This window comes from Colletotrichum truncatum (genome assembly GCF_014235925.2).
Source record: "Colletotrichum truncatum strain CMES1059 chromosome Unknown Contig_0008, whole genome shotgun sequence".
Classification (NCBI taxonomy): domain Eukaryota; kingdom Fungi; phylum Ascomycota; class Sordariomycetes; order Glomerellales; family Glomerellaceae; genus Colletotrichum; species Colletotrichum truncatum.
This window is the reverse complement of record NW_027222405.1, coordinates 911980-939308: the sequence shown is the minus strand read 5'-3', so window position 1 is coordinate 939308 and position 27329 is coordinate 911980. Positions and strand designations below refer to the sequence as shown.

Below are 27329 nucleotides of genomic sequence, written 5' to 3'. Positions count from 1 at the left end.
AATATCTCTATATCCTATATTCCTTCTACTAGTATGCCGGCTGACGGGTTAACTAAGCCTCTATCTAGACCTAACTTTATTAAGTTTATTAAACTTATAGGTTTAGATCCTTCTTCTAGTATTAACTAGAATTACCCTTTTATCTTTTCTACTAAATAGTATAAAAGAGGGGGTGTTAGAAGTATAAGTATATTATACTTCTATTTTACTTATTTATCCTATTTAGTCTTATCTAAGACTTAGTAGGACTTACAAAAGTAACTAGCTAAGAATAGCTGCTTGCTAGTTTAAACATATGACATTCAGATCCCTATGGAATACTCTCTTTAACCTTATCTAAAAGTCTATTTAGTTAAAGAAGATTCTAGTCTGATTTATAAGCTGCTTTATAAGCTAGTTGACGTATATACTTACGTATACTAAACCTAGCTTATAGCTTCCTATATTAGCTATTATAGGCGACGTTATACTACTATATAACTAGCCTAATTCTCTCCCTTAGCTAGCTATTAGTTCCTCAACCAACTCAGCTTCAATATAAGCCTATACATTCTTTACTATTAAAGCCCTACTTCATAAGTACAAGTTCCCTTACTCTAATACCCTGTTATAAGGATATCGTACTATCTACGAGATTCCTACCTACCGTTCCAACAAAATATAATAATAGTTATAATATAGAAGTTTAAAACTAAAAGCTTTAAAATGTTAGTAGATACTAGTAACTTACTAGTATTCCTTAACATTAGAAAAATATATTTTCGCTTATATATAACGTACATGATAAGCGAGTGAGACAGACAAGCGAGTGAGACAGTAAACCAGACCTTCGCGACAATAATATCGAAATCTATAACAAGAAATCTTAGATTGATTAATACTACTCGGATTCCTGTTCTTCGGATGTTTCCTCAATAAATTGACATGTTCTCGCGTTGTGGCCTGTATTCCCGCATACGCCACACCGACGATAAGTCGTCTCAGACCTGACTTTGCGACCACTACTCCGTCGCGTTTCCTCTTATAGTTGCGTGTCTGCCTCTCTTTGCGACTGTATATCCTCTCTAGTAGATATAGTAAGACTTCCTCCTTTCTATAGACGTGTTTTCTTAGCCCTTCGACGCCGACTTAATATTGCATTCTCCTCTCGAAAGATTTAAACCTCTGACTCTAGTAATGCTACCCGATGCCCTAGTCCTTCTGTCCCTCTGGCTAGCTTACTTACAGCACTATAAATTGATGCTGGAGAGCTGCTTCGGTGGCGTGAGATTCGACTCTTAATAAAAGTAGACTGTGATCTTGCTTCGCTTGGGTTGCTCGGCGTCCTAGAGATCCAAGGGTCTGGTGTCTAAGGGACCCCCTCCTCAGGCGTTGGCGTTCGGAACTTTACATCCAGCTTTGAGAGAACACTTTCTGCATTCAAAGGGACAAGTCCAGCTCCTCGGAAACCTCCCTGGATATTTTTCCTCGTAAAAGACTGCTTAAAAGCTTCGTGAAATGCTGCAAAGAAATCTTCCTTCGAGATATGGGTTGTGCCTCGCCGCATCTTATTCTCAATTTGCCGACCGTAGGCATTCTTTAACGGCTGAAAACAACCAACATCTAAGGGTTGAAGTAGATGAGACGAGTAAGCCGGCATGCACAGTGTAATAATGTTGTTTTCTTAACAAAAGAGCTCGAAGGCTGCGGAGTGGTGACTTTCATGACCATCAACAACGAGGAGGCGATATTTCCCAGACGTACGTGGTTTTGTATAAATATCGAAGTGTCTGATCCAGTCAATACCTCTCTCGTTTGTTGTCCATCCATTTTCAGACGTTGCAATAGCCTAATCGCCCGGAAGAGAGGTTTCTATATACCAGCTTGAGAGGTGATACTGGCCTGCAACGATGATGTATGGCGGGATGCTCTCCCCTTGGGAATTAATAGCCTAGATAACTATAACCCATTCCCTATTGCCAGGCTATGTCATCTTCGTATTTGAACGCCTTTCAGCACTTGTAACAACCATTCCAGAAGCAATAACGCCCATCATAAAGCCGGTCTTATCAAAGTTGTAGATATCAGCATCAGCAATACCATACTTCGCAATTGTATTCTTCACAAGCGAAAACCAGCCACGAATCACCTCTGGATCTTCGCATTAAGCTCTCTTATAGTCATACTTGCGAAAGAAACGCATCCTAAGCTGTGGTTGTCGCTTGACGAAATTAGAAGCCCAGCGCTTCCCAACTGGAGGCGCGTCGCGCTCTGCGAGAAGTCGATTGGCCATTTCTTCCACACCACTCAGCCGGGGAGGAAATGATCGCGCATCTAGGTCGAGAATATACTCAACTATTGTCTTCTCTTCTAAATCTGATAAATTCCGTGAATTAGGCATGCTGTCGCGTCGTGAGACTATTCCCTTTAGTCGCCGGCTTAATGTTGCGTGACTGACTGTATAGAGTGCACCTGCGGCCCGAGCACTAAGTTTTGGGTCATTTCTCATTGCTTGAAGGGCAATTTGTAACCTTCTTTCAATACTAGCTGATTCCATGATTTATTGTAGAGGAAAAGGTGCCGGTCGCGTCAAGGTGCGACGGTCGCGGTTTACTGTCTCACTCGCTTGTCTGTCTCACTCGCTTATCATGTACGTTACTTATTTAAAAAATCTAGGAAATTAATATTTATACTTATTAAAAGTATATAATTATATCTAAAAGAGATTTAAAAGTATTACTTTAGTAAATATAGTATAATTAAGGGTTAAAATTCTATAATAGAAACTTTTCTTAAGGGAAATTTTAAAATATTATTCTAAGCTTAAAGAATTTTTTACTAAGTATAAGAATATATAAATCTACTATATCTTACTTAAAAATTCTAATCATATTAGTTAAATATCTCTACCTATTTTATATATTAAGATATAGGCTAGGTAAATTAGTATTATAAATGTTAAACCTTGAATTTATAATACTTATTATCAATAATACTAGTATATAGCTACTTAAGTATTATAATTAAGTCTTAATCTATTTAATATATATTTATTCTCTTTAATAAGTAAAGTATTTAGTTTAATATAGAATTTCGAAAAACGGCGTTTTTGGTGTAAATGGGGTGCCCAAATGTGGGGGGTGCCCAGAAGTGGGTGTGGGACGTTACCTTGTGCTTGGTAGGCGCTTCCATTGACAGAGTGCTGCCGGGCAGGGGTACCTGACGTTGTTGGTCTGATCTGGGGCACCCTTCGGTTGTTCTTCTACTGGTCTTGTTTTTTTTTTTTTTCCCATCTTTTTTTGTTTGCCATTTGACGGATGCTGATAAACGGGAAATGTGTGGTTTGATGCATCAAGAAGGGGGCCATGGAAAATCAATTGACTACCGCAAGAGACAAAGGAAAAAAGGGGGCAGAGAAATGAGCAGCTTGGGAAGTCGGGGCATGAGTGGGCATCATTTAGCTGACGGCCCCCTCACCGCAGCGGCACAGGCAGGTGGCCCAGCAGGTTTTGGGAGGCAGGACAGGAACATCATGGCCATCCCCCCCGACCCGCTTTGTGACTCTGCAAGCATCGCCATCTGCTCGCTGCTTAGGCTGCGATCTGCAATCGTTTTGTCGGCCGGTTGGTTGGGCTTGTGTCTTGGTTAATGGTTGCCAAGAGCACGCACCCTTTGCGAGAATGTGAAGGAGGAGCGAGTCAATTTTTCACAAGGCAGAATGATTGAAGTGGGTTGCTGCTCGTGTAAGGAGGAAATTTTGAGTTTGAGGGGTGATTGCCGAGGTGTGTTATGTTGGTCGCTACTTACGGTACATACATAGTACGGGGGGGATGGTGCACGAAATTGAGGCCATTCCCAGCGGGTTTCCCGGGCATTTCGGTACTTATGGCGGGCCGTTTGAAAGCTGCTGACTGTTACTGAACGAGAATGGCCTTCGTCATCAGGACGAAATAGGAGTCGTCTGTGTGGTTGGTTTCTGCATGTTTCGTGACGCTGGAAATCTGGGTTTTCACCCCGTCTCCACCCAGCATCTGCAGCCTACATTTTTAAATTGTACTGTGTTTTGTTGTGTTGTGTTGTGTGCGTGTGCGTGTGTGTGTTTTTTTTTTCCTGCCATGTGTCGTCTTCCCATGGACTGTGTTTTGCGGTCAAGAATTGTCTGAAAACGACGGGACGACGGTGGTCAGGACTGGCCTGGGGGAGCTGGGAGAGGCTGAAATGCCTCACTGAAAGAGGGTACTCTCTTGTATTTTTGGCTACTGTTTTGGGGGTGGGTGTACTTTGAGTGACAGGGCCAGTTCTCGCCGTTCGGACTGAGGTGGGCGGGTGGGCTGGACTGGGCCGACCGGGGAAGAAGGCACGAAGCAACCCAAGAGGCTCAGACGTGCGCCGGGATTGGCGGGAGCGGAGTACGCTAACCCCGATCAAGCAGCCCGGTTCTAAGGTACCTGGACCGCTCCTGCCTACTGGGAAGGACCTGGACCAAGCAAAAACTGCTTGCTGCACCTGTTCTGTGCAGGTGCGAGTGACGACCCCTTCCAAAAGTGGGTGAATCGCGACGGGATCCTCACGACACCTGGAAAGAGACAGTAGGAGCTGAGAAGGCTGGAGAGAGAAAAGGCGAGAGAAAAGAAGGGAGAGGAAGGAAGGAAGGAAAACAATAGGGCAATGGAGAAGCATGTACTCGAGGGTAGGCAACTGCTTAGAAACGACTCGACACAAATCACACACACAACAACAGAAGGCGCGCACGTACACACCGCATTTGCATTGCCCAACATGAGCGGTCGGGGGACATTTTTAGATGCTTTTGGCGAGAAGCAAAAAATAGAGAGAGCAGGAGCAGGAGCAGTAGCAGCAGCAGTAGCAGGAACAGTAGCATTAGGCAGGGAAAGAAGGAGCTTCACTCGGAAAGAGAAAGAGATGATTCCATCCGACCCGGCTTCGCCTCGCCTTTCGCCCTCGCCCAGTCCACCCCAACCCATCCACACATCCCATCCCATCAACTGTCATCTCCCCCCAATATCCGCTCGCTCTGCACTTCTCGTCAATCTTCGTCCCCAATCCATCATCTCATCCCCCGTTCCCCCTTCTTCCCCCCTCCTCTTTCTCTCCACCCACTTCGTTGTCTTTTCTCTTCTCATTCATCCTTTCTAAACCAGCTCGTGCTATCCATATGTCGTTGCTACTATACTGATACTAAGTGATTGACTGGGCTGCAACATCATCACCACCACCTTAACGCACCTTCACTACCACCAACACCACCATATTCACAGTCAGTCAGTACAGTACAGCATTAAAGCCCTGGTATAACCTCCTCAACCTCAGCCCTCCCCCAGGGCCCGGCGATTTATCCCCTATTCAGCTCCCACCACGCCCTGCGCCTATCGCCTACTCCATCTACCCATCGCATGGTATCGTATCTCATCATATCGATCGATATAACACCGCTCCGCAGAGCCAAGCTGGGCGAAGCTCCAATCCAACGTCAGTCAGAGACACACGCAGTACACGTCTCTTAACTTCGGACGCCGCACACGCCCACCACACGCACCCTAGGTATCCCACACATCGTTGGACACCGACTCCATCAATCATCGCCACCCGCTCCTCCTCCAGCGTTTCCAGGACCCAGCGGCCTCCCAATTCCCTGGCCTCAAACTTCGCGATAGCATCAACCATCTTCATTTCGCGTAACCAGCGCACCCAACCCATTGGGTACCCCTGCACCTAACTCCCCACGGCGCCAACCAAACACCACACCACCACGTCCTCGTTTTTTTTTTTCTTCCCGCGATCCGCCTCACCTGGCCTGGTCACGTCCTTCTCGAAAGTCCCTCCCCTCCCCAACGCGTAACCCCAATTCGACTGTCCAACATTCGCCTTCCGCACATGGGTCCGCGATCATCGTAGTGGTAGCAATCCCCCCTCTTCCCCTACCCTTCTCTTTTCTTCTTCCCCCCGCCATCACCTCGTCGTGCATCCAGACATCCACCACGGAAGCAGACTAGGTGCCCGCGACCACGACGCCGTCGCTTTCACCATGGAGCAACCCAAAGACTTCCGCTCGACGGTGTTGCAGGCGCCTGCCCGCAATGACGACCGCGACGACGATCGTGAACGCCGCCATCATCGCGACATTATGAACCCGACGCCCGGAAGCACGCGCCATTCGGGCTTCAGCCTGCGATCACCTACGCAGTCTGAGTTCCATCACCCGCAGCACTCGGCCTACTCGTCGCCCAAGGCGTCATCGCACTCCCACACGCATCATTCCCCGAGATCTCATCAGTCCGGCCTGTCGCATCCGAATCCCCTCTACTCCTCGTCTTCGTCATCGTTGCCGGCGCTGGGAGGAAGCAATAGCAGCAGCTCCGGGGCGGGCCATCATCAGGCGCCTCCGTTATCGCCGCTCCATCCTCCCAGCGGATACTACCCGCCACCCGAGTCGCATTCGTCGCGCGAAAAGCCGACTACGAGCAGTTACTACGATCCGTTGACTGATACAACGAAAGAGAGGAGGGTCTCAGATGCGGCGTCATGGCAAAATAACGCGGCCAAGGCATCATCGCCCAAGGTAAGAGGAGCTCATATTTGTTTGTCATTTAGCAGTGGTGTCTTTTTTTTCTCTTCTTCACTTCGTAACGGTGCGATGCGATATGATGCGACGCTCAGACGGAGCTAGCATTATTTTAAGTGACTTGAGCTATCGTCGCGTCTAGTTAAAGCATCACGTATCCATGTATCATGTATCACAATCTTCTTTGTAGTCGCGTCAATAGCAGCAGCAGCCATCAGTAATTTCTGTTTGCTTGCTTGCTCCTGCTGCCACCTTGCAGCAGCTGATCGTCCAGTGGCCATCGTTTGCTGCTGCTGATGTTGGCGGCGCTATGAGGTCGTTGGTGTTTGGTTGCTTACGCCCTTTGTAATCTTTGCTGCTTTCCCCCATCCGGATAGATTTTCGGAGACGATGGCGTGGAAACCGCTGCTAGACAGAAAAGCAAAAGCAAGAGGCAAGAGGCAAGAGCACCCAGCACCCAGCACCCAGCACTCTTTCTCTCCCCGCGTGGAGCAGGCACACGCGAGAACAAGAGCAAGAGCAACTGCAACTGCAACTGCAACTGCAGTAGCAACGGAATGCTTGGATCCCCTATTGTTCACGGCTTCAATGACACCACGTCCCCCCAGTTTTTTTCCCGTCCTCCTCCTTCCTTCCTAGCATTCTGTCGCTCGCTCGCTCTTTATCGTTGTCTTTCCTTCTAGCTGCTCTTTCCATCTCACCACACACACTTGGGAAGGCGCGCACCTGCCCTTCCGATTCAACGCTCTGTTCCTTCCCCCTTCTCCCCATCCACCTTCCACGCCCGCGCCCCCCATATCTCCGTACACCACCATCACCGATCCAGATCCATCCCCATCCCTTCCCATTCACGTTTTTCCGTTGCTGCCCTCACCCATCTCCAACTTTACCCGAATCGAAAATTCCTTCCCAACCCAAACCAGACCAGCCGTCAACCCAAAATTTTCTATCTTCTTTAATTCCATCGTGGTCTCTATTTTTCATCGTCCACGACTAATCTTTTTTCCCATTCTTTCATCTCCAAACAGACCCGCGATCCATACGCCAATTACTCCCAGACCGAGCCGGCCTCTCGAGACTCCCACGCCTACTACAAGAACGGTGCTGGCTACACGTCGCCATCAGCCGTCAATTTCCCCCCAAGGAGTCCGCGATCCCATTCGCACTCCCACTCGCACTCCCATCAACATTCAACCCGTTCCATCAGCCCGTCAAATCGGGCTACGCCGCACATGACATCTCCCAGTCTGCGGCATGCCGCTTCGCCCAGCGTGCACGCCTCCTCATCCAATGGCGGCCCCGTAACCTCTCTGCCGCCTCTGGGCAAGCCTGAGCCTTCTCCCTTGAAAGCACCTGCTCCTGCTAGTGTAAGTTCGCCATCAATTGATACTTTTGCCACGGACAACAACTCATCAAACCCCCAGACCCCTAGCCGCTCCGCCGACCCCATGTCCTTCTCCAACATCCTATCAAGCTCCGAACCCATCTCGAAACCAAAGTCAAAATCCCCCCCGCCCGTCGAGCACAAGGAGAAGGAGAAGGAAAAGGAAAAAGAGAAGGAGAAGGAGCCCAAGTCCGATCCCAAGCCCAACCGTGAGAAGCCTCGTTCTGTCGACCCGCCAGTCAAGACCGAGCGCGAAGCCGAGATTGAACTTCGCCCCGAGCCCGCCAAGGAGCGTTCCAGCACGCCGTTGGCTAGGAAGGAGAAGAAGGAGCGAGTTCCTCGTAAGTCAAAGTCAAGGGCGTCCGACATCAGAGATGCCGAGTCGACGCCCAAGACGAGCCGTCGCGCCTCCTCCAAGCTCGAGACGCCGACGCCACGCGTCCCTGCCAAGCGTCAGGTCAATGGCCAGCCCAAGCAGAAAACCCTGTCCGCCGAAAAGGAAAAGAAGGTCATGGCCCTGATTGCCCAGCTCGACGCCGAAGCCGACGATCTCGACGACTCCGATCTCACTGAAGAGCATGCACAGTTCCAAGAGCGCGGTAACAAGCGCCGTCGCATTATGCAAGTCAACGACAGCAAACAGAACATCCAGAGACGCGAAGAGTTCGCTTCGGAGATGGGCCGTCGCTTGACTGTTCACGCCGATCTCGGAAAGCGCCGCTACGATGATATTTACTACGAAGAGGCGATGAATGAGGTTAGGGAACGCGAGCTGTTTGCCGAAAAGGAGCGCAAGAAGGACATGCAGCGCAAGCGCCGTCGCGAGAAGTCGATGGCCGTCACCATGGAGCAGCAGAAGCTTGCCCTGGAGCGCGCCCGCCTGGCCGAAGACGAGACCGAAAAGGCCAAGCATCTGCGAGACGCCGAGCGTGCCAACAAGAAGGCCCAGCAGACGAAGCTTATCCTCCAAAAGGGCATCAAAGGCCCTGCTCGTAACCTCGTCGAACTCAACCTCGAGGGAGGTACCATGGCCACCTTCCAGGCGTCCGACATGGAGCCCGGCACGAAGCCCAAGGGCAAGGGTCGCGGCGGTCCACGGCCGAAGAAGTCAAAGGAACAGAAGCAGGCCGAGAAGGATTCCGCCGAGGCCGCCCAAGCTGCGCTCGACGCCGGCGAAGAGCTTCCCTCCAAGGAAGAGTCCAAGATCCGCATCAAGTTCAACAAGAAGTCCAAGGATAAGGACAAGGAGAAGAACAAGGACAAGGATAGGGATCAAGACGATATCGACATTGACCTTGCCGACGGCGGCATGGATGGGGAGGAAGAAACCATACTCGAGCCTGTCAAGGAGAAGAAGGGCAAGAAGGAGAAGAAAGAGAAGAAGGACAAGAAGGAGGAGAAGCCCGAGGAACCTCCCAACAAGGACGCCAAGTTTGAGACCAAGGGCTTCCTCCAGATTTACGACCAGATTTGGCGTGACCTCGCCCGCAAAGATGTCACAAAGACATACAAGATGGCGGCCGAGTCCTACCAGACCAAGGCCTCGAACCTCAAGAAGACGGCCATCCTGGCCTCGAAGGAGGCCAAGAGGTGGCAGCTTCGCACGAACAAGGGCACCAAGGATCAGCAGGCCCGCGCCAAGCGTGTCATGCGTGACATGATGGGCTTCTGGAAGCGTAACGAGCGTGAGGAGCGTGATCTCAGAAAGGCTGCCGAGAGGCAGGAGATTGAGAACGCCCGTAAAGAGGAAGCGGAACGCGAAGCCGCTCGTCAAAAGAGGAAGCTCAACTTCCTCATCTCCCAGACCGAGCTGTACTCCCATTTCATTGGCAAGAAGATCAAGACGGACGAAGTCGAGCGAAGCACAGACAACCCCGAAATTGCTGCCGAGAACAAGGGCGAGACCGAGCAGAACAGGAACCTGGATGTCGATGAGCCCACCGGCCCTCTTGGCGCCAAGGTCACCAACTTTGAGAACCTGGACTTCGACGAGGAGGACGAGTCGACGCTGCGTGCGGCTGCCATGGCCAACGCCCAGAACGCCATTGCCGAGGCGCAGAGGAAGGCGAGAGCATTCAACGAGCCCCAAGGTCCCGACATGGACGAGGAAGGCGAGATGAACTTCCAGAATCCCGCCGGCATGGGCGATGTCGAGATCGAGCAGCCCAAGCTTATCAACGCCCAGCTCAAGGAGTACCAGCTCAAGGGTCTCAACTGGCTCGCCAACTTGTACGAGCAGGGCATCAACGGTATTCTTGCAGATGAGATGGGTCTTGGAAAGACTGTCCAGTCCATTTCCGTCATGGCCTATCTCGCTGAGAAGTATGACATCTGGGGTCCCTTCCTCGTTGTCGCACCCGCGTCCACGCTGCACAACTGGGAGCAGGAAATTAGGAAGTTCGTACCCGAGTTTAAGATTCTCCCGTACTGGGGTTCCGCCGGCGACAGAAAGGTGCTTCGCAAGTTCTGGGACCGCAAGCACTCGACGTACAAGAAGGACGCGTCGTTCCATGTCTGCGTCACGTCGTACCAGTTGGTTGTCTCCGATGTCGCTTATTTCCAGAAGATGAAGTGGCAGTACATGATTCTTGACGAGGCCCAGGCCATCAAGAGTTCTCAGAGTTCCAGATGGAAGAGTTTGCTGGGCTTCCACTGCCGTAACCGTCTGCTGCTTACCGGTACCCCCATTCAGAACAACATGCAGGAGCTTTGGGCTCTGCTGCACTTTATCATGCCATCGCTCTTTGACTCTCATGACGAGTTCAGTGAATGGTTCTCCAAGGACATTGAATCTCATGCACAGAGCAACACAAAGCTCAATGAGGACCAGCTCAAACGTCTGCACATGATTTTGAAGCCGTTCATGCTGCGTCGTGTCAAGAAGCATGTCCAAAAGGAGCTTGGAGACAAGATTGAGGAAGACATCTTCTGTGATCTCACTTACAGACAGAGGGCCATCTACGGTAACCTGCGCAACCAGATCTCTATCATGGATCTGATTGAGAAGGCGACTGCCGGTGACAACGATGACTCGGGTACCCTCATGAACCTCGTCATGCAATTCCGAAAGGTGTGCAATCACCCCGACCTCTTCGAGAGAGCCGATACGAAGTCCCCCTTCTCCTTCGGCTACTTTGCCGAGACCGCCTCCTTTATCAGAGAGGGCAATGAAGTCACCGTGGGATACTCTACTCGCAACACCATTGAGTATGAACTGCCGCGGCTCATCTGGAGAGAGGATGGTAGAGTGACCCAGCCTGGTTACAATAACCCGAAGGCTGGCTGGCGGAATAAGAACCTGCATCATATGATGAATATCTTTACTCCCGAGCACATCCGAGACAGCTTGGAAGGCTCTGACGCCTTCTCATTCCTGCGATTCGCCGATGCCAGCCCCAACGACGTGTACAAGGCCACCCACCAGGACCTCTTTACCCGCGCGGTCGAGTTGTCGCAGAAGAAGGATCGTCTGGCTCTCATGAACGTGGCTTATGACGAGCCTGAAGACGCCAATTTTACTCCCGCCCACGCGTTGTTCGAGATCAAGGCCCGCAGAAACCGCCAGCCTCTTATCGACATCACCGAGGAAGGCATCCTGGCCAACTTGATGAACGTGGCCCGCAGCGACTACGTCGACAGTGGCCTGGGTCGCCTCGAGCAGGCCGGCCGGCCTCGTGCCTCTGCGCCGCCCATTGAGGTGAGCTGCAACAGCCGTGGCACCGCCCTTGAAAGGGAGAAGGTCCTGTTCAACATTCCCATGCGCAAGACCCTGTTCGGCCCGACCATCAACGAGGAGCGTGCTCTGGTCAAGGAGAAGATTCCCATTGAGCGATTCCCGCCCAAGAAGATGCTCCCCGCACCTGACAACGACAAGAAGAAGTTCACCAACATCTCAGTGCCATCCATGCGTCGTTTCGTGACCGACAGTGGTAAGCTTGCTAAGCTCGACCAGCTGCTGTTCAAACTCAAGGCCGAGGGCCATCGCGTGCTGTTGTACTTCCAGATGACTCGCATGATCGACCTCATGGAGGAGTACCTGACATACCGCAACTACAAGTACTGCCGTCTTGATGGTTCGACCAAGCTCGAGGACAGAAGAGACACGGTTGCTGACTTCCAGACCCGCCCGGAGATTTTCATCTTCCTGTTGTCGACGCGTGCTGGTGGTCTCGGTATTAACCTCACATCTGCCGACACTGTCATCTTTTACGACTCCGACTGGAACCCCACGATAGATTCGCAGGCCATGGACAGAGCGCACAGATTGGGTCAGACTCGGCAGGTCACTGTGTACCGTCTCATCACCCGCGGCACCATTGAGGAGCGTATCCGCAAGCGTGCCATGCAGAAGGAAGAAGTGCAGCGTGTCGTCATCCAGGGAGGTGGTGCTAGTGTCGACTTCTCTGGCCGTCGTGCTCCTGAGAACCGCAACCGTGATATTGCCATGTGGCTTGCGGATGATGAGCAGGCGGAGATGATTGAGCGCCGCGAGCGGGAGCTCCTCGAGAATGGCGAGCTCGAAAAGCCGCAGAAGAAGAAGGCCGGTAAACGCAAGCGCGTGGTCAACGAGAACCTTAGTTTGGATGAGATGTACCACGAGGGTGAGTTCATTCGCACACCCGATGTTGATGACGGCGAAGCTAACAGAATTCCAGGCGAGGGCAATTTTGATGATCGTTCCGGAGCCAACGGCACCTCGGGTACTGCCACGCCCGTGGCCGAGCCTGACGTGAAGGGAGCGAAGAAGCGGCGCATGGGCGGCAAGAAGGCCAAGACTCTGAAGCAGAGGCTCGCCCTCGCGGACGGCCAAGTGGACATGTGAGGCTCCTGCTTGGAGCACCTGACACGATAGAGAGCAAATACGGATTGCTCGTTTCAAAACAAGAAAACGGACAAGTGGATTGTAGCAATATGAATACGGACGGTACAAGCTGGGTGGGAGAAATTCCTGGCGTCGGAGGGACTGACTATGCGGATTGCATCAAGACGACGGCCACGGCCCAGTGGTTTGCTGGGACACGTGTGTTAGACTTATTACAAAAGCTTCTTTGTGTGTATTCTGGTTGGGCTGGGATTTGCCCTAGACGATCCGTCCCGTGGGGACGGAGATGAGATTTGATTATGGGGGCGGTCTTCAGTGTTTGTACGAGGCGGGCGGTGTCCCGATGCTAAGGTGCGGATGTATACTACTAGACAATGAAGTCGCTCCCGAGATTACTTTTCACTTGTGATGTGAATGATGAGGAGTGCCATGTGAAGTGCTGATTATTAGCTTATGAGTCTGATTGAGGTAGGCCCGTAGCCGTAAAGTGCGTGATGATAGCCAGTAAGTTCTGGGATGGCGTCCTGGCCACTGGAATTCCTGGATCACGTATCGATCATTCATCTTTACACCTCGCTTGCGTTCGCAGCATTTACGGAATCACCAAGATAGACTTGGTAGGAAAACTGCTCTCGCGATAAGGAAGAGTGGCAAATTCTTTCAGGCTTTATAGCCATTAGCATCACACCCAAACCTGCGTTTGCTTTACAAATCCGAGCGATGATGGCCCCTGGAGGAAATAGCTATACTGCCATTGAGTAATTTGGTAATTAAGCTATATATATAAAAAAAAAGCGTGTCTTGGTATATGTTTGGGCTTTATCATTCAAGATTCGTTGGCTCATAAACAGCAGAACAGAAACGCAACACCCGCTCAAATTCTCACAAAGGCAGGGCGAGCGCAACACCAGCGAGCGCGGCAAACGCCCATACGGTCGCCAGAACACCCACGCCGCCTCCAGAAGTGGCCATCATCCTGAGGCTGTTGGCCGCGTTTGCCCCCGTCTGCGTCGGGGCCGCGGTGCCGGTGGCGGCGGCGTCGTCCGTTGTTGGCTGGACTGATGCTGCTGCTCCCCCGTGGATCAGCGTATACGCCGGCTTGGCCACGACGGCGTAAAAGCTCTCGGTGATGGCGGATTCGGTCAACGTGGTGGTCACGGTACTGAACGACTGGCTGGGTACCGTGATGGACCAGACGACGCCCGCGACGGCCGAGTTGTTGTAGGTAAAAGTTGCTGTGATGGCGGTGTAATCGTCGGGGTTCCTGCCCAGGTAGCATGCCGTTCTCTCGCCGTACATGGAGAGCGGGACGGACGAGTAACAGGCGCCTCCCTGGAAGTCTATCGTGTAGTCCCTTTTATGGCTTGTTAGGTTTTGCCATCCATTTTCTGGGCTGAATTAGTTGCGGGGATGGGGGGGGGGGGGGGGAGGTTGACTTACTGAGGACAACATATGACTGCAGTCTCATTCTTATCCAGAACCTGCATGAGCAGATTCAACGGCGGGTTTTGCCCGAATAGAAGCCTTCGAGAGTCTTCGGAAGAGGCAACGGCCGTCGGCATGAAGATGCCCGACGAAGTGATGTTCCCGTCGTTGCCTTTGGAGGCCACACCAACGGTCGTGTGAGAATCCGGACAGGCGCTGGCCGGGGAGAAGTAGGCGATGGTGCCTATGTCGGAGGTGCCGACCGACTGCACCGACGCGTACGCATCATCGAGTTTCTTGCCAGAGGCGTAGCACTCGCCGAGCTTGGGCACTATGCAGTCCCGTTTGTAAAAGGGGGCAACGCGACTGGGGAACTCATCCTGGGTTATGGCGAGCCAGAGATTTGGCGAGGCCGTCGCGCAAGAGGCGGGCGCTGTAAAGACGGTGGTTAGAGGCCCGATGTTTGTAATGGCTACCTGGGAGGTCGACGTTACGGTAGGCATTGTTTTGATCTCTCGGTGAACCCGATTTAAATTTTTTATTTTTATTTTTTTATATCGTCTACTGAGCTGGCGCGGTCTTACCTTGGGAAGTTTAGGAATTACAGTAAAGGGATGTCTTGTTTTTTAATACGACAGCTATCACGACGAGCTTCGCGCGGAACGAGGCAGCTTTCTTTGGCCTTGTTTACCTTACCCCGGATTGACGGCCCAGGAGGGGTTAACCGCCCCTTGATTCACGCAGGTAAGCAAGCACAAGCCGGGCGAAGGATACCATGTCACCTGGCGTCCTAATATTTCCAGTTGAGCGGCTGTGCCTGCAGAGGGGGTTGGGCCGGCTTGGCGAGCCAAATTCTCGCCTGCCCTAGTCACGGAATCCGATCCAGGGATTGGATGTTTGCTGTAGTGGTTTTGAGCGGTGGCATGGCTTTCGGACTTTTGTCCGAGATGACATGATGTTCTCCTAGTAATGGTACTGTAACGGCTTGAAGAGTGTTTAAATTTCGTTTCTGAAGGATGCTGTTGAGAGGTAGAGATGGCAGGGCTGTTAGAGCAGGTGAGATTTGAGGTTACGGCTTGGAACCCAGATTGATTCTGTTAGCGACCTGTTGGTATCAGATCACCGCATCGCATGGTTTCCGCTGGATCCTAGGCCTCTGAAGGACGGTTGCATGGAGCTACACTGTTTGCGATCTCCCTCGGCATGGTTATCTGCAGCTTGAGCTTGATTTTGGGGCTATGGCATGATGCGTTGGATTTGGCGCAGCACCGAAGAGTCGGGCAAGAAATTGAGAGGGTGTCTTTGCCCTTCTCCGGTGGTGTGGTTTGCAAAGTGCAGAACAAGGTGTAGCGAATTGATTGATAAGATTTCCAATTGTTTTTACGCGAACGGGGCGGTGCATGCCCCGTTGGATAGGATTCCTGCCGATGGGCAGATGGCATTGGTGGCACTGGTGATGATGTGTTGATTCTGTTCACCTGTGTGAGTAGGTCCATGTTGCCTGAAATTGGGCTGTGTGATAAAGTTCATAAAATATACACATTTCAAATAGTGAATATAGAATAGTATGATGCACCAGAATTAATGCATAACTAGCGAATAAACAAGATGCTGACCGAATGAAACTTGGGTCATAACAAAACATTACACAATGCAAACTGAGCCCAACGCATTCGTCTTGCCATCACTAAGACACAGAACAAGAACATTTAAGCTGCAAAAATGCAAAAGATAACTCGACCTACCTAGGGATCGAACCTAGAATCTTCAGAGTATGACTTGGAGCAGCCGAAATCTGACGCGATGCCATTTCGCCAGCAGGCCTTGTTCTTGGATGTTGTTTCCGGACTGTTTGAGACTTGTGTAGGGAGCATGCCAGCGGGGCTGGAGCTGCATGTGGGGTTGTGGGGTAGCTCATTGTGTGATGGCGGTTGTGGCTGGTGCTGGAGCTGGCATTTGAGCGTGCGGCTTTGTTGGGGTATGGTTTACTGTGTTTACCTTGGTTTAAATGTCATATTGGCTATCATATGTCACGATTAGGTTACTGTTCTTGTTGATGAATGTGGTAGACGTTGGTTGGACTGGCTGTTGACAAAGGTAATGCTGAAGCCGGTCGATTGCTCAAACACACCCTTAACTGTCAGTCGCTCTGAGCCAACATCTCATAGCTTAAACATTCAAACACTGCCTTGGCTTTTGTATTTCGTTTTCATCGGTATAACTCTAACAGCTTGTCTTTTTTCTGACAACTCAAGGTCTATAGATCATGCAAGCATTCTTACCCTTCTTGATGATAGCTAGTCACATAATTCAGCTTTACCCTAGCTCCAACCCTGCTCAGAACTTACACAGCAATTCGAATCAGGATATCCTCGCCTAAATGTCGCCATCTACGGCCTTGTTCACTCCATAATTCCTACTGCGAAAGTTTCGGCACCCGCCCTCCACTATCCGATCAACACTCGGCCCCACCGCTCTATCGTCCCCAGCGTTGATACAGCGCCCGGCTGAAACTCATATATGATGAATCTGGTACCTGTTCTCAGCATTATGAGTGCGTTTTGTTGTTGAGAGTTACCTATCTTGCTGAAATCTCATGATAAAGGCGTTACGCGCTTGCCTATCTTCCGCTCACCAACCCAGCATATCACCATGTCCACTAGAAACAACCGTGCAGCCTGGCTTACCACCCCCAAGGCTCATCCTTTTAAAGTTGACAATGCCCCGTTTCCTTCAGCTGGACCCGGCGAGGTGGTTATCAAGAACGTCGCTACTGCTCTGGTGGGTCGAATCTACTCGGCGGTACTTCCACCACGTCGACGGCTAACATTGAACAGAACCCAGCGGAATGGAAAATTCAGTACTGTTGCACCACAACATGAGCTTACTGATGCTAAAGCAATTAGGGACCTCGGTATTATCGTTCAAAATTACCCTACTATTCTGGGAGCGGATGCAGCTGGCTACATCGAGGAAGTCGGCGAGGGAGTGACCCATCTCACGAAAGGACAACGGGTTATAGGGTACGTACGATGCCGCCGATCTCGTCCTTGAGGTTGTTGCTAACTCCAAAAAAACAGATACTGCACTGGCCTCGGGCTACAAAACCATGAATTCGGTACCTTCCAGCTCTACAGTAAAGCAACGGCGAACCTGGTATCCCCAATCCCTAATGACATGAGCTTCGAGAAGGCTTCGGTGTTACCCCTCGGCATCGCTACGGCCTCTGTCGGCCTGTACAAGAGCAAGTACCTCGGCCTGCCTCTGCCAAGGCTGAAGCCGGTACCAACGGGGAAGACGTTGCTTGTGTGGGGCGGCGCGTCCTCTGTTGGCGGTACTGCTATACAACTCGCAGCTGCGTCGGGGCTGAGGGTTGTCACGACGGCGTCAAAAAGTAATTTCGGCGGGGTGAAAGCCCTGGGCGCGGATGTTGTTCTCGACTACCATTCGGAGAGCCTAGTTCACGATGCGATTACTGCGCTGTCGGGGGTGGAGGTTGTGGGAGTCTACGATGCCATCTCATCTTCCCAGTCCTTGAAACCCATCGGCGCGATATTGGATAAGATTGGACCGCGAAAGGTCATAACTGTGCTACCGAACGAGGGTGACTTTGGCAAAAATGTTTTGTTGTCTTTTGGTATGTATTACCTCACTGGAAGGAGAAGCACATGATTCTGATGAGCCCATAGAGACGGCATTTCAGATTACCGAGAACCCCGAAGAAGTCGGCAACCCCATCTGGCGGGATTTTGTTCCTGGCGCTTTGGAGAGCGGGCTTCTGCAGCCGAAGCCGGACCCCGAAGTTGTCGGACAGGGGTTGGAGTCGATACAGTCGGGACTGGAGAGGCTTAAGAATGGGGTATCGGCGAAGAAGTTGGTCATCCAGTTTGAGTAAAAGTCCCTCTTCTGTAATCCCGTATTGAAGTTGTTTTTACTTAGAACCCATGAATTTCATATAGTCTTATGTGATTTCAATCTTACTTGTGCCCTCCAAGGCAAACCATGCAGCTTATCGGTAAGTCTCGGTGAAGCCAAGGTGAAGGTTTCACCGAATCCTCTAGCACGTGAAAATGGCATTGCAAAAGCGGAGGGGGGATTGGTCCGGCTGCCTCCGACGGAACAAAAGAAGGTCATAGTGGGTCCGAAGTGGGGTCTTGAGGCCGGACTTCGGCTCTTCTGTTGATCCTCAACGTCACGCCGCATCCGGCGGGTCAGTGCACCAAACCCCGCTATTCCCACCATACCCCTTTGGGCTGACCAGCTGGATGCAAGCTGCAGACAACTCCAGTTCTAGACCCCCTCCGAGGTTGCCGGCAGCACTGCGGCTGGCATCCAATGGCACTGAGTACCACTACATGACTGCCTGGTTGGTGCACTAAATCGTCATCCACTTGCTCCCTGGTTGGAGGGGTCCTTTGCATCCAGATTCGGAGCCCAAATCAAGACCATCCGTACTACTTCTACTACTACTACTACTACTTCTCCTCTTGCGCTCGGCCACCTCGGGCCCCAACTATGGAACCAAGAACAGACCAGATCAGTCCATGACTCTCTTTTAACCGTTTGAATCTATTGTCAGATCCGTCTGTGTTCCCTCCACACCTTACCCTGCATACATTATACATATTGAACCTTGTCTCCAGTAGCCTACTCGCAGGTACCTCAGCTGAACACACACACTTTGTCTATTTCCAATCTCCAGACCGCCATGGTCTCGGAATTATAGCTCCTCAAAAGGCGCCAACGCCCACCTGATCGACCAACACTATCTCGACTTCTTCCCCACGCTGTTGGTTCCCCTGCGGTGGGCTCCAGAACTGCGACTTCGTTCCTCGCCCGAACCCCGCCTCCCGCCAGCAACATCCCAGTTGTTTGGCTGTTCAGCTGCCCCCGACTCAGCTGCCAGTCGCACGCGACACCAAGACCGCCTTGTTAAATCACTGCGAAGCTCCTACTCGACCCCTACCAGACGTCTTGCATCTTCTTCTTGCAGCTTCAAGACCTGACGTCAGTGTTACGATCGATTTTCAGTTCCAATCTCTCCTCTACACGCACCCACTATACCTCTGCGACCGACCTCTGCGAGCCTCTCCGCGATAGCGAAACGAAGACTACCCCCGCCACTATGGCCATCGACGTACACAAGAAGACAGATGAGGCGGTCCCTGGGCCGTCCTCGAATGCAGGCATGACTAGGAAACCGAGCGACTCGCACCCAGCCGGCCGTGTCAAGCACAACAAGTTTATGCAGATTGTTCGCGGAGTCTCCTTCGGTATCTATTTCTCCAGCTGCTGTGCAAGGCATGTCACTCTACAGTCCCCCGCTCTGCTCTGCGACAGGAAACACGCAACTAACTTGGCTTTCTTAACAGCATCTTCATCACGCAGCTTCTCGGCGCATGGCTGTACTGGGTCAACCGCGAGCTGTACTACGCTTACATGGCGTTGACGAAGCAGTCCTTCGCCCTCACCACAACAGCTATGACGCACATATGGGGGCCCACCACGATACGCATAAGCGGCGACGCCTCCGTCGCAGGCCAGATCAGACAAACCCCTGCCGGCACGGTCGAGTTCGATTTCCCTGAGCGTCTGGTCCTCATTGCGAACCACCAGATCTATACCGACTGGTTGTACCTCTGGTGGGTGGCCTACGCCAACGAGCCAGGCATGCACGGGCATATCTACATCATCCTGAAGGAGTCCCTCAAGTACATCCCCCTGGTCGGGTGGGGTATGATGTTCTACGGCTTCATCTTCATGTCGCGCAAGATGTCGACGGACCAACCGCGATTGGCGCACCGTCTGAACAAGCTCAAGAAGGAGCACACCGGGCTCGACGGCAGGAAGCACCGCGACCCCATGTGGCTGCTGCTTTTCCCCGAAGGTACGAATCTATCCGGCAACGGGCGCAGAAAGTCAGCCGCCTGGGCCGAAAAGTCCGGCATCAAGGACCCCGAGCACCTCCTCCTCCCGCGGAGCACCGGCATGTACTTCTGTTTGAAGGAGTTGCAGGGCACACTTGATTATGTCTACGACTGCACCGTCGCATACGAAGGAGTTCCGTAAGTATTTTTCTGCCATTTTCTCATTGATGTTGACAGTGAGCTAACGGCATTCAGTCGCGGAAAATACGGTGAGCAGTACTTTACTCTCTCCAGCACATATTTCCAGGGTCGCCCGCCAAAGTCGGTCAACTTCCACTGGCGCCGCTTCCGCGTCGCCGACATGCCCCTGCACGACCAGAAGGAATTCGACGCCTGGGTGCGCGAGAGGTGGTACGAGAAGGATGCCCTCATGGAGGAGTACGTTGCCACCGGCCGCTTCCCGCCGAGCGAGGACAACAAGAAGGGGTACATTGAGACCGAGGTGCGGCTGAAGCACTGGTGGGAGCTGGCGCAGGTTTTTGTCGTCGTCGGGGCAGCCGGACTCATTTTCCGCATGGTTGTCAACACGTTGCAGCGATGGGCTTCGATTTTCTAAAGGCCGAGGGATGTATTTTGTGGGGTGATGTGCTTTCTTTGCGTGCGAGAAGCTGGGTAAACGGTTGTTGGACGGCCCGCTTGGATATGGTTTTCATGATTCCCCCCTCGTGGTTGATGTTTAGCGAGCGTTTTTCATACATGGAGATTCGGTGCTTTTGCTTTGGTTACGACGGTACATGGTGTACGGCCTGATTTTCCCCTCATTGGTAGCGCTTGGCACGTTGATCTATGAGGGTATCTCATATCGCTCGCTGGTTTAGAGAGAATATACAGAGATGAACAAAAATTTGCTGTTCCAATGTGATTAGGTGGAAGAACTCAGACCTACTTGCTGCGGATATGGCCTGTTGGTTGGTTCAAGTACCTCTTCCAAATCAGCAGTTGGTGCGGTTACGCACTTGAAACTTCGGAACGGGTCTGAGGAAGTAAAAATACCTTCCCAGGCAGCAATGGAGGCCTCGAAAAGCCAACCTTTGAAACCAAATACATGATATTGAAGGTTATCGTGGTCACATACGAACTAGTTTTCGAGACTGCGGCTTAAAGGCGCACGCTTGGCCTAAATGGAATAAAGTAGCGGAGTTCTGGAGACTACGTTTGAGGCTGAACTGTTGAGCATGACCTAACTGGAGAAGGTTCTTGTCACCTGCGTCCAGTTGCATGGTGATTTAATATCACTGAGGAGTCGCAGAGTATTGCTAGGGTGCCTTGCTATCAACGAAATGCATTCCTTATGATTGCCCTGGCTATAACACATCCTCGATGCAGCTAAACAGTCTTGAGCTTTCCAGTTTGACTCTCGTTCAGTCTCTCAATCGCCGCCTTGGCCCCGTCCCACCTCTTTCTCTTCCCTTCAAAATACCGGAAAACATGAGGGCTGTAGACGCCAGTCATCAGGAGATTGCAAAACCGCGGCTCCTGCAACCAAAACTTCCATCCTTTCCAGCCCCATCCGAGGTACTCATTTATGCCGGTACCGGCCATCTCGTTGGCCCAAGCTGTCCACTCGTGGCCATTGACTAGCTGGGCAAAGACGGTGTCCTTTTTCGCCAGCTCGACCATCCACGCATGATGCTTGTCAACCGCCCGTTCCATTTCCTCTTGAGGAGGCAAAGGCGAGTTCCCCTTCCATATCTGCGTGACTACCATGGAAGCTACATCATAGAGCTGGAAAGCTGGAGACGGAAAGACCACGCATCCCATGAACGCAAGGGACTGCGGGTATTTGAGCGACAGGAGATTTTGGTACAGCCTCGGAAGCGGCTTGCCCCTGGATCCATCGGTTTTGGCCCACTCCGGCGTGGTGTCTTTGTTTGGGTCATCTTTGGGATCCAAGAGACTGAAGCTGGGTTGATATCCCGTGCAATAAATAATGGTATCGACGTGGGGCACCCTTCCATCAGTGAGTTCAACCTCATATGGTCCGACAATCCTGCGGATACCAGGTACCGATTCGATATCACCACGCTCCAATGCGGGGACGATTTCGTCTGACACAACAAAGAAGTTGGTTCGGATGGACGGCGCAGGTGAAAGTTTCCACTCAGGCCGGATGTTGAAGGCGCTATCTTGCAGTTTTCTGATGAAGAAATTGAGCATAGCTTCGCTCAGTTTCGGGAAGAAGCGATCGAAGAGAGCGTGAAACGACATGAAGCGAATGGTAAGGGGATGGTCCACGGGCTTGCCGTTCTTTTTCCGAGGGATCTGCGATGCGTCAAGCTTTACGAGCGACTTAAGTTGATAAAAAGGCAACTTACGATAACGCAACCCTTTCTATGAGAGGCATAAATTTTGGTGGCATGTTTAATAAGGGACACTGCAATGTCAGCGCCGCTGTTTCCAAGGCCGACGACTAACACGGATTTGTTCTCGAATTTCTCAGGCCTTCAACATACACTTCTGTTAGTAGTACGTGCGATTATAGCTGGGCTTTTTCGACATACCTCTTATAAGACTTTGAATGCACCTGTTCCCCCCTGAAGGATTCGATGCCCGCGATACTAGGGTAGTTCGGCGTCTGGTTGGTGCCTGTTGCCATGATGACCTTGTCGAATACCTCATCGGGACAGCCTTTAATCTCAAGTATCCATTTATCGGTGCTGTCATCATGGTGTACACGTGTTACGTTGGTGTTAAAGCGCATATGGGGACGTAGATTGAAGTGGTCCACGTATCTCTCCAGATACTTTTCTACTTCTTCGGCGGCGCAAGTGCTTGGTACATCTTTCTAAGGGGATCAGCATAGGTTACAACAGAAGCATTACACATTGAGCTCCAACCTTTGGGAAACGGAAAGTCTGTGAAACATCCCTTTTTTCAAATCATAAGCGCTTCATAATCGAAAGGGGATATTTTCAACCCTCTGACTTACCCTCTCCGTTGAGATGTTGACGATTGTTGCTGTGACTAGTTATTCATCCCGGTCCAGCCAAGCAAGATAGTGTTTGACAAACATTGAAGAACAGAAGTCTTGTCTTCGTCTGTGTACCGCCAAAGCCCGCCTGAGTAGGAGTTCCGCTCAAACCCACAAACATCAAAATCCTCTTCTAGGCAGTTTTTCAGGGACACGATTCCCAAGGCACCTGGTTCCGTCAGTGTGAGTGAAGGAATACACTTAGCATAGGCACGAACTCACCTAGCCCGATCACAGCAACTCTATTACCGCCAGCCATAATAGTATACTATGGACCTCTGGATCATTTTTCACGAGATGGATGGAAGAATGAGGAGATGCGAACACCTCCTGACTTGTAGTTTTGATCTCATTCAGCTGGAAAAAGGGGGCCGTCAAGGTGTCTTAGACCTGGCTGAACAAGGTGCCCTGTCGTGCATATGCTGCGCCGCTGTGGCGTTCGCTAAGTCGTCCAAAAGTGGTGTATAAATCGATGGGTTTCCGCATGATTAGATGCGTCGCCGGCGCCTGATTGGGTGCCTTGAAATCAGCCATGTTCATCTCGGAAGTCGGGACACGTTATCTGGAGGGGAATTGGTTTTCCCTCGGACCTCCGGGAGCTGTATCGGAAGACCGTACAATGGCACCCGAAAGTCCTTCGGATCAAATGTGTATCTGTTAGCAAACCATCAAGTAACGGGGCCACGGTGGCGTGTCAGATGAGACATGCCTCCATAATGACGCGGCATAACACCACAGACAAAAACCCTTGGCAAGACACACTCTGCCAATAACTTTTTCAAAAACATCTGGGGTGGTCGCGACCAAAGTTGCGTAGTATTACGCATGTGAAAAGTAGGTCACGTTGATTCATAAAATGGCTTGCGAGCCCAGTAACTGCGAACGGCCGATTTGAGCCCAGCTTCAACTCGACCGCCGCCTTGCTCATTGCACCTAATACCATGCCTATCAACCTGAAGGAGAACACAAGAAGAGAAAAGACAGGAAGAAACCGTAGTGATTCCAAAGTAAACTCTTCTACTCCTGCAACCGTTTTCCAACACCTCCCATTTCTTCGTTGATTTTCTTGGGCTGCGAAATAGCTTCAAGTCGAGAGCTTCATGTGGGAATTGGGGGGCTCGGCTTTGGTAAATCTGGGCCTCGAATGGGATCGATTGTAACAATAGCATTGACCTCGGCCCACAGGACCTCTGGGAAACCTTCTTTCAGGGTTATTTCGTTATAATCAGTAGTCTCGATGACAGCGCCGTTGTACCATCCGACAGGAGGTTCCGATGTACTCAGGACTTCAATGGTGCCACCTGCTCTGAGTTTGTTTAGGTACTTGTCAAGGCATGCATACTGAGACGAAGTGGTTAGCCAGCTGCCAACTTAACAGACCTAGTTTATAGAGCTGCAGAACAGGGGCAGAGAGAGAGCTTACTGGATGGAGCGAGACGATGTACTGTTCAGCCAAGGCACCGGCCATGAGGGACACGAAAGTGAAGAGACCGTGCAAATTCATGTTGATATTTTGTTCAAACCCCAAGGAAGTGTTGAAAAGCGTCTGGCGATAGCGTTGTAGGTGGGTTTACGTGAAGCTTCATGAGAGCAGAGCGACTAGACACCCTTTTATAGTTCAAATTTCTGTATAGAACAGCAGAAAAATCACTTCAACATCCAGTACTCACAGATAGGCCTTTCAGGTTCCCACACTTAGCTGTGATTTACAGAACCAATCGAACCCAATCGCGTACGCCAAGTTGTTTCCTAAGACATAGATGATGTGCAAATTATGTCAAAAGTCCAGTGACAAGCGTGAATCGTCTCCCTAATTTACCTGTCCACAAACAGAAAACCCTCTAACCGCCATGAGACAGTTATAGCCATTGCCCCTCTTGACCCTCACATTCCTCTGCGGCAGATCTGCATCAGCTCCCCGTTGCGGGCATTCCCAAAATGTTTTATCCAGACCACAAACGGGAATCACACGTGCCGGAAGAGGTCGAATCGGCTAACGCTTTCAATTCTCGCCGGATGCAACCGCTATTACAGAACCAAATCGACTAAATCCTCCTCAAAATAGAAACATTTACGTACACCGGTATGGCATCAACGGGGCCCCTAACCTTTGCCCATCGGCTCGGCGTATCACGCCACTCTGCCAGGTTAAAATGTGCCCCCCTCCTACCTCGTCGACGGTGAGCTTCACACCACCATCAAACATGTAAATGTCTTGCAACATTAGACCTTCTGGCTGAGATACCTCAAGAGAAGCGGACCTCGCTTCCAGTCTTCGCGCTCTCCTTGACGGCTTCGATAATGCGCAGAACGTCACGCGCCTCGCTGGCCGGTACAGGCACGTCCTCATCCCTTCCAGACTCGACAGCCTTGGCGAAGCCCTCAAAGAGCTTGAGGTAGGTCTTGGGTTCAACAGTCAACTTTGTCCTCTCTTCGACCTTGTTGCCATCCTTGATGAGAAGCAATCTGCCGCCATTGATGGGGTCCTCGACGCCAAAACCTGGCTCGTTGGGCTTTCTGCCAGCTTTCAGCTGGTCTTCCTGGGGATCGAGCGCCGTCTTGTGGAACGAAGCATTGGTTCCACGCACCCAGAACCTCGGCTGGATTGTCTCGACGCTCATGACCCCGATGCGCACACTGACAATCAGGCCGTTCTTGTACGCCAGCTGAGCATACACGCTATCAGGGTCTTCAGGGTCGAACTTTCCATCGCGCTGGTTGATGAGCTTGCCGTAGACGGTCTCAGGAAGACCAAAGAGGTGGTAGGCCTGGTCGATGAGATGGGAGCCGAGATCATAGAGTGCGCCGCCACCCTCGGCCATGCCCAGCTCGCCTTTCCATGAGGTAGGTCGTTCCGGGCGGTAACGGTCAAAGTGGGTATCAAACTCATAAACGCGACCGAAGACGCCATCACTAATCATCTTCTTGATGGTCAGGAAGTCGCTGTCCCATCGGCGGTTCTGGTAGACGCAGATGAGGCGCTTGTTCTCTTTAGCGATCTGGATGAGCTCCTCGGCCTCGGCAACGGTGGGCACAAAGGGCTTCTCGACCAGAACGTGCTTGCCGGCCTGTAGGGCCTGCTTGGAGAAGCTGAAGTGGGTGTTGGGCGGTGTGAGAATGTTAACGATGTCTACCTCGGGGTCCTGAAGCATAGGCTCCAGGGAGGTGTGATGCTTCAAGTCGGGATAGTCATTAGGGGCGGATGATGAGGCTGTTGGCTTGCGTTGAACAATGCTGTGCAAGTTGAACTGGGGAGTAAGGTTGATGAAGGGAATGTGGAAGACCTTGGCAGACAGGCTACAGAAACAGCAGGTCAGTATTTGTTAATCTTTGGATGGGAATACCACAATCAGAGGTTATTCCGAATGCATGTAGAGGGATGGTCATGATGATATATGATTCCCTGTTCCAAGGTGGCGCTCAACTTACCCGTATCCAATGATACCCACGTTGAACTTCTTTTCGGCAGACATTGTTAAAATTTCTTGCTTGATTTAAGGATAAAGATTTTTAGAGCAATTTCTGAGATACAGCTTCGAACAACCTGACCAGCTTTATATGTGTCGTTGAGTCGTGCACTTCACCATGAAGGAGTTATGAGGGGCACCATGGAGAAGATGGTGGAGTGACGGGCCAAAATTACCCCATTGCGTCACTAGGGACAAACTCGGCGCTTTTCTCAATGGACGACGGAAAAAAAAGCCCCATTTTCAGACGGCTGGCCAAGTTAAAACCTGGGCGCTAACTCCAGTTTGACACACTGGGATGACCAAGCACGCAGAACTGTTAAAGTTACCCAAATAGGTCACCTTGGTAAGAGTAAAGAAGCTCACCGAGATCGGTGGCAACTCGGCATTCAATGTCGCGCGCGCAGTACCCATTTTCTCCTACATTTGCCTTATCACCTCATTCGCAAGCCCTGTTAAGACTACCCGCGATGAAGTATACAGTTGAACTGACCTATCCTGTCAAATGCCAAGTAACTAAAAAGTACTTCTTATTCATGTACAAGTACGCCAACTTTTACCCACGCTTCCTTTCAACCTTGATTATTTCGTCGGCTACAAAAGAGTTGGCTGCCCCTTGACACATGCAATAGGATAGGGGTATTCTCCGCTTTTGTTAGATGAATAATTCTTCGAGAGACGGTGGGTCATGTCAGGCTTTGAAAGCTGATCTGCTTTGTTTTTTCTCTTTGCAATTATAGTAGAACCCGAATTTCGGGGGTACATTGCCCA

General features: G+C 51.2%; 10 protein-coding genes across 10 annotated transcripts; 4 read left to right on the top strand and 6 right to left on the bottom strand.

Moving 5' to 3' along the window:
- Positions 1–1348: 1348 nt before the first annotated feature.
- Positions 1349–1639, bottom strand: CTRU02_211749 (transposase; the record flags this gene model as incomplete). The annotated part of the gene is made up of 1 exon (XM_070205707.1): positions 1349–1639. One exon carries the CDS (start codon positions 1637–1639, stop codon positions 1349–1351), a length of 291 nt encoding a protein of 96 aa, XP_070060520.1.
- A 324-nt stretch (positions 1640–1963) lies between these two features.
- CTRU02_211748 (fot5 transposase) lies at positions 1964–2536 on the bottom strand (the record flags this gene model as incomplete). Its single annotated transcript, XM_070205706.1, has 2 exons — positions 1964–2129; positions 2166–2536. 2 exons carry the CDS (start codon positions 2534–2536, stop codon positions 1964–1966), a joined length of 537 nt encoding a protein of 178 aa, XP_070060519.1.
- Positions 2537–6025: 3489 nt separating this feature from the next.
- Positions 6026–6667, top strand: CTRU02_211747 (SNF2 family domain-containing protein; the record flags this gene model as incomplete). Its single annotated transcript, XM_036732968.1, has 1 exon — positions 6026–6667. The coding sequence occupies one exon, from the start codon at positions 6026–6028 to the stop codon at positions 6665–6667; it is 642 nt and encodes a 213-aa protein (XP_036575305.1).
- Positions 6668–7794: 1127 nt separating this feature from the next.
- On the top strand, positions 7795–12768 carry CTRU02_211746 (snf2 family helicase atpase; the record flags this gene model as incomplete). The annotated part of the gene is made up of 3 exons (XM_036732969.1): positions 7795–7929; positions 7987–12547; positions 12602–12768. 3 exons carry the CDS (start codon positions 7795–7797, stop codon positions 12766–12768), a joined length of 4863 nt encoding a protein of 1620 aa, XP_036575306.1.
- Positions 12769–13650: 882 nt separating this feature from the next.
- CTRU02_211745 (uncharacterized protein) lies at positions 13651–14696 on the bottom strand (the record flags this gene model as incomplete). Its single annotated transcript, XM_036732970.1, has 2 exons — positions 13651–14122; positions 14209–14696. 2 exons carry the CDS (start codon positions 14694–14696, stop codon positions 13651–13653), a joined length of 960 nt encoding a protein of 319 aa, XP_036575307.1.
- A 2674-nt stretch (positions 14697–17370) lies between these two features.
- Positions 17371–18088, top strand: CTRU02_211744 (zinc-binding oxidoreductase; the record flags this gene model as incomplete). The annotated part of the gene is made up of 2 exons (XM_070205705.1): positions 17371–17830; positions 17883–18088. 2 exons carry the CDS (start codon positions 17371–17373, stop codon positions 18086–18088), a joined length of 666 nt encoding a protein of 221 aa, XP_070060518.1.
- A 1230-nt stretch (positions 18089–19318) lies between these two features.
- On the top strand, positions 19319–20676 carry CTRU02_211743 (lysocardiolipin acyltransferase; the record flags this gene model as incomplete). Its single annotated transcript, XM_070205704.1, has 3 exons — positions 19319–19494; positions 19566–20258; positions 20316–20676. 3 exons carry the CDS (start codon positions 19319–19321, stop codon positions 20674–20676), a joined length of 1230 nt encoding a protein of 409 aa, XP_070060517.1.
- Positions 20677–21446: 770 nt separating this feature from the next.
- On the bottom strand, positions 21447–23350 carry CTRU02_211742 (uncharacterized protein; the record flags this gene model as incomplete). Its single annotated transcript, XM_070205703.1, has 7 exons — positions 21447–22397; positions 22436–22562; positions 22622–22901; positions 22958–22988; positions 23050–23078; positions 23132–23260; positions 23314–23350. The coding sequence occupies 7 exons, from the start codon at positions 23348–23350 to the stop codon at positions 21447–21449; spliced, it is 1584 nt and encodes a 527-aa protein (XP_070060516.1).
- An 839-nt stretch (positions 23351–24189) lies between these two features.
- Positions 24190–24595, bottom strand: CTRU02_211741 (uncharacterized protein; the record flags this gene model as incomplete). The annotated part of the gene is made up of 2 exons (XM_036732973.1): positions 24190–24432; positions 24515–24595. 2 exons carry the CDS (start codon positions 24593–24595, stop codon positions 24190–24192), a joined length of 324 nt encoding a protein of 107 aa, XP_036575310.1.
- A 742-nt stretch (positions 24596–25337) lies between these two features.
- CTRU02_211740 (oxidoreductase domain-containing protein) lies at positions 25338–26564 on the bottom strand (the record flags this gene model as incomplete). The annotated part of the gene is made up of 2 exons (XM_036732974.1): positions 25338–26388; positions 26521–26564. 2 exons carry the CDS (start codon positions 26562–26564, stop codon positions 25338–25340), a joined length of 1095 nt encoding a protein of 364 aa, XP_036575311.1.
- Between the last annotated feature and the right edge of the window lie 765 nt (positions 26565–27329).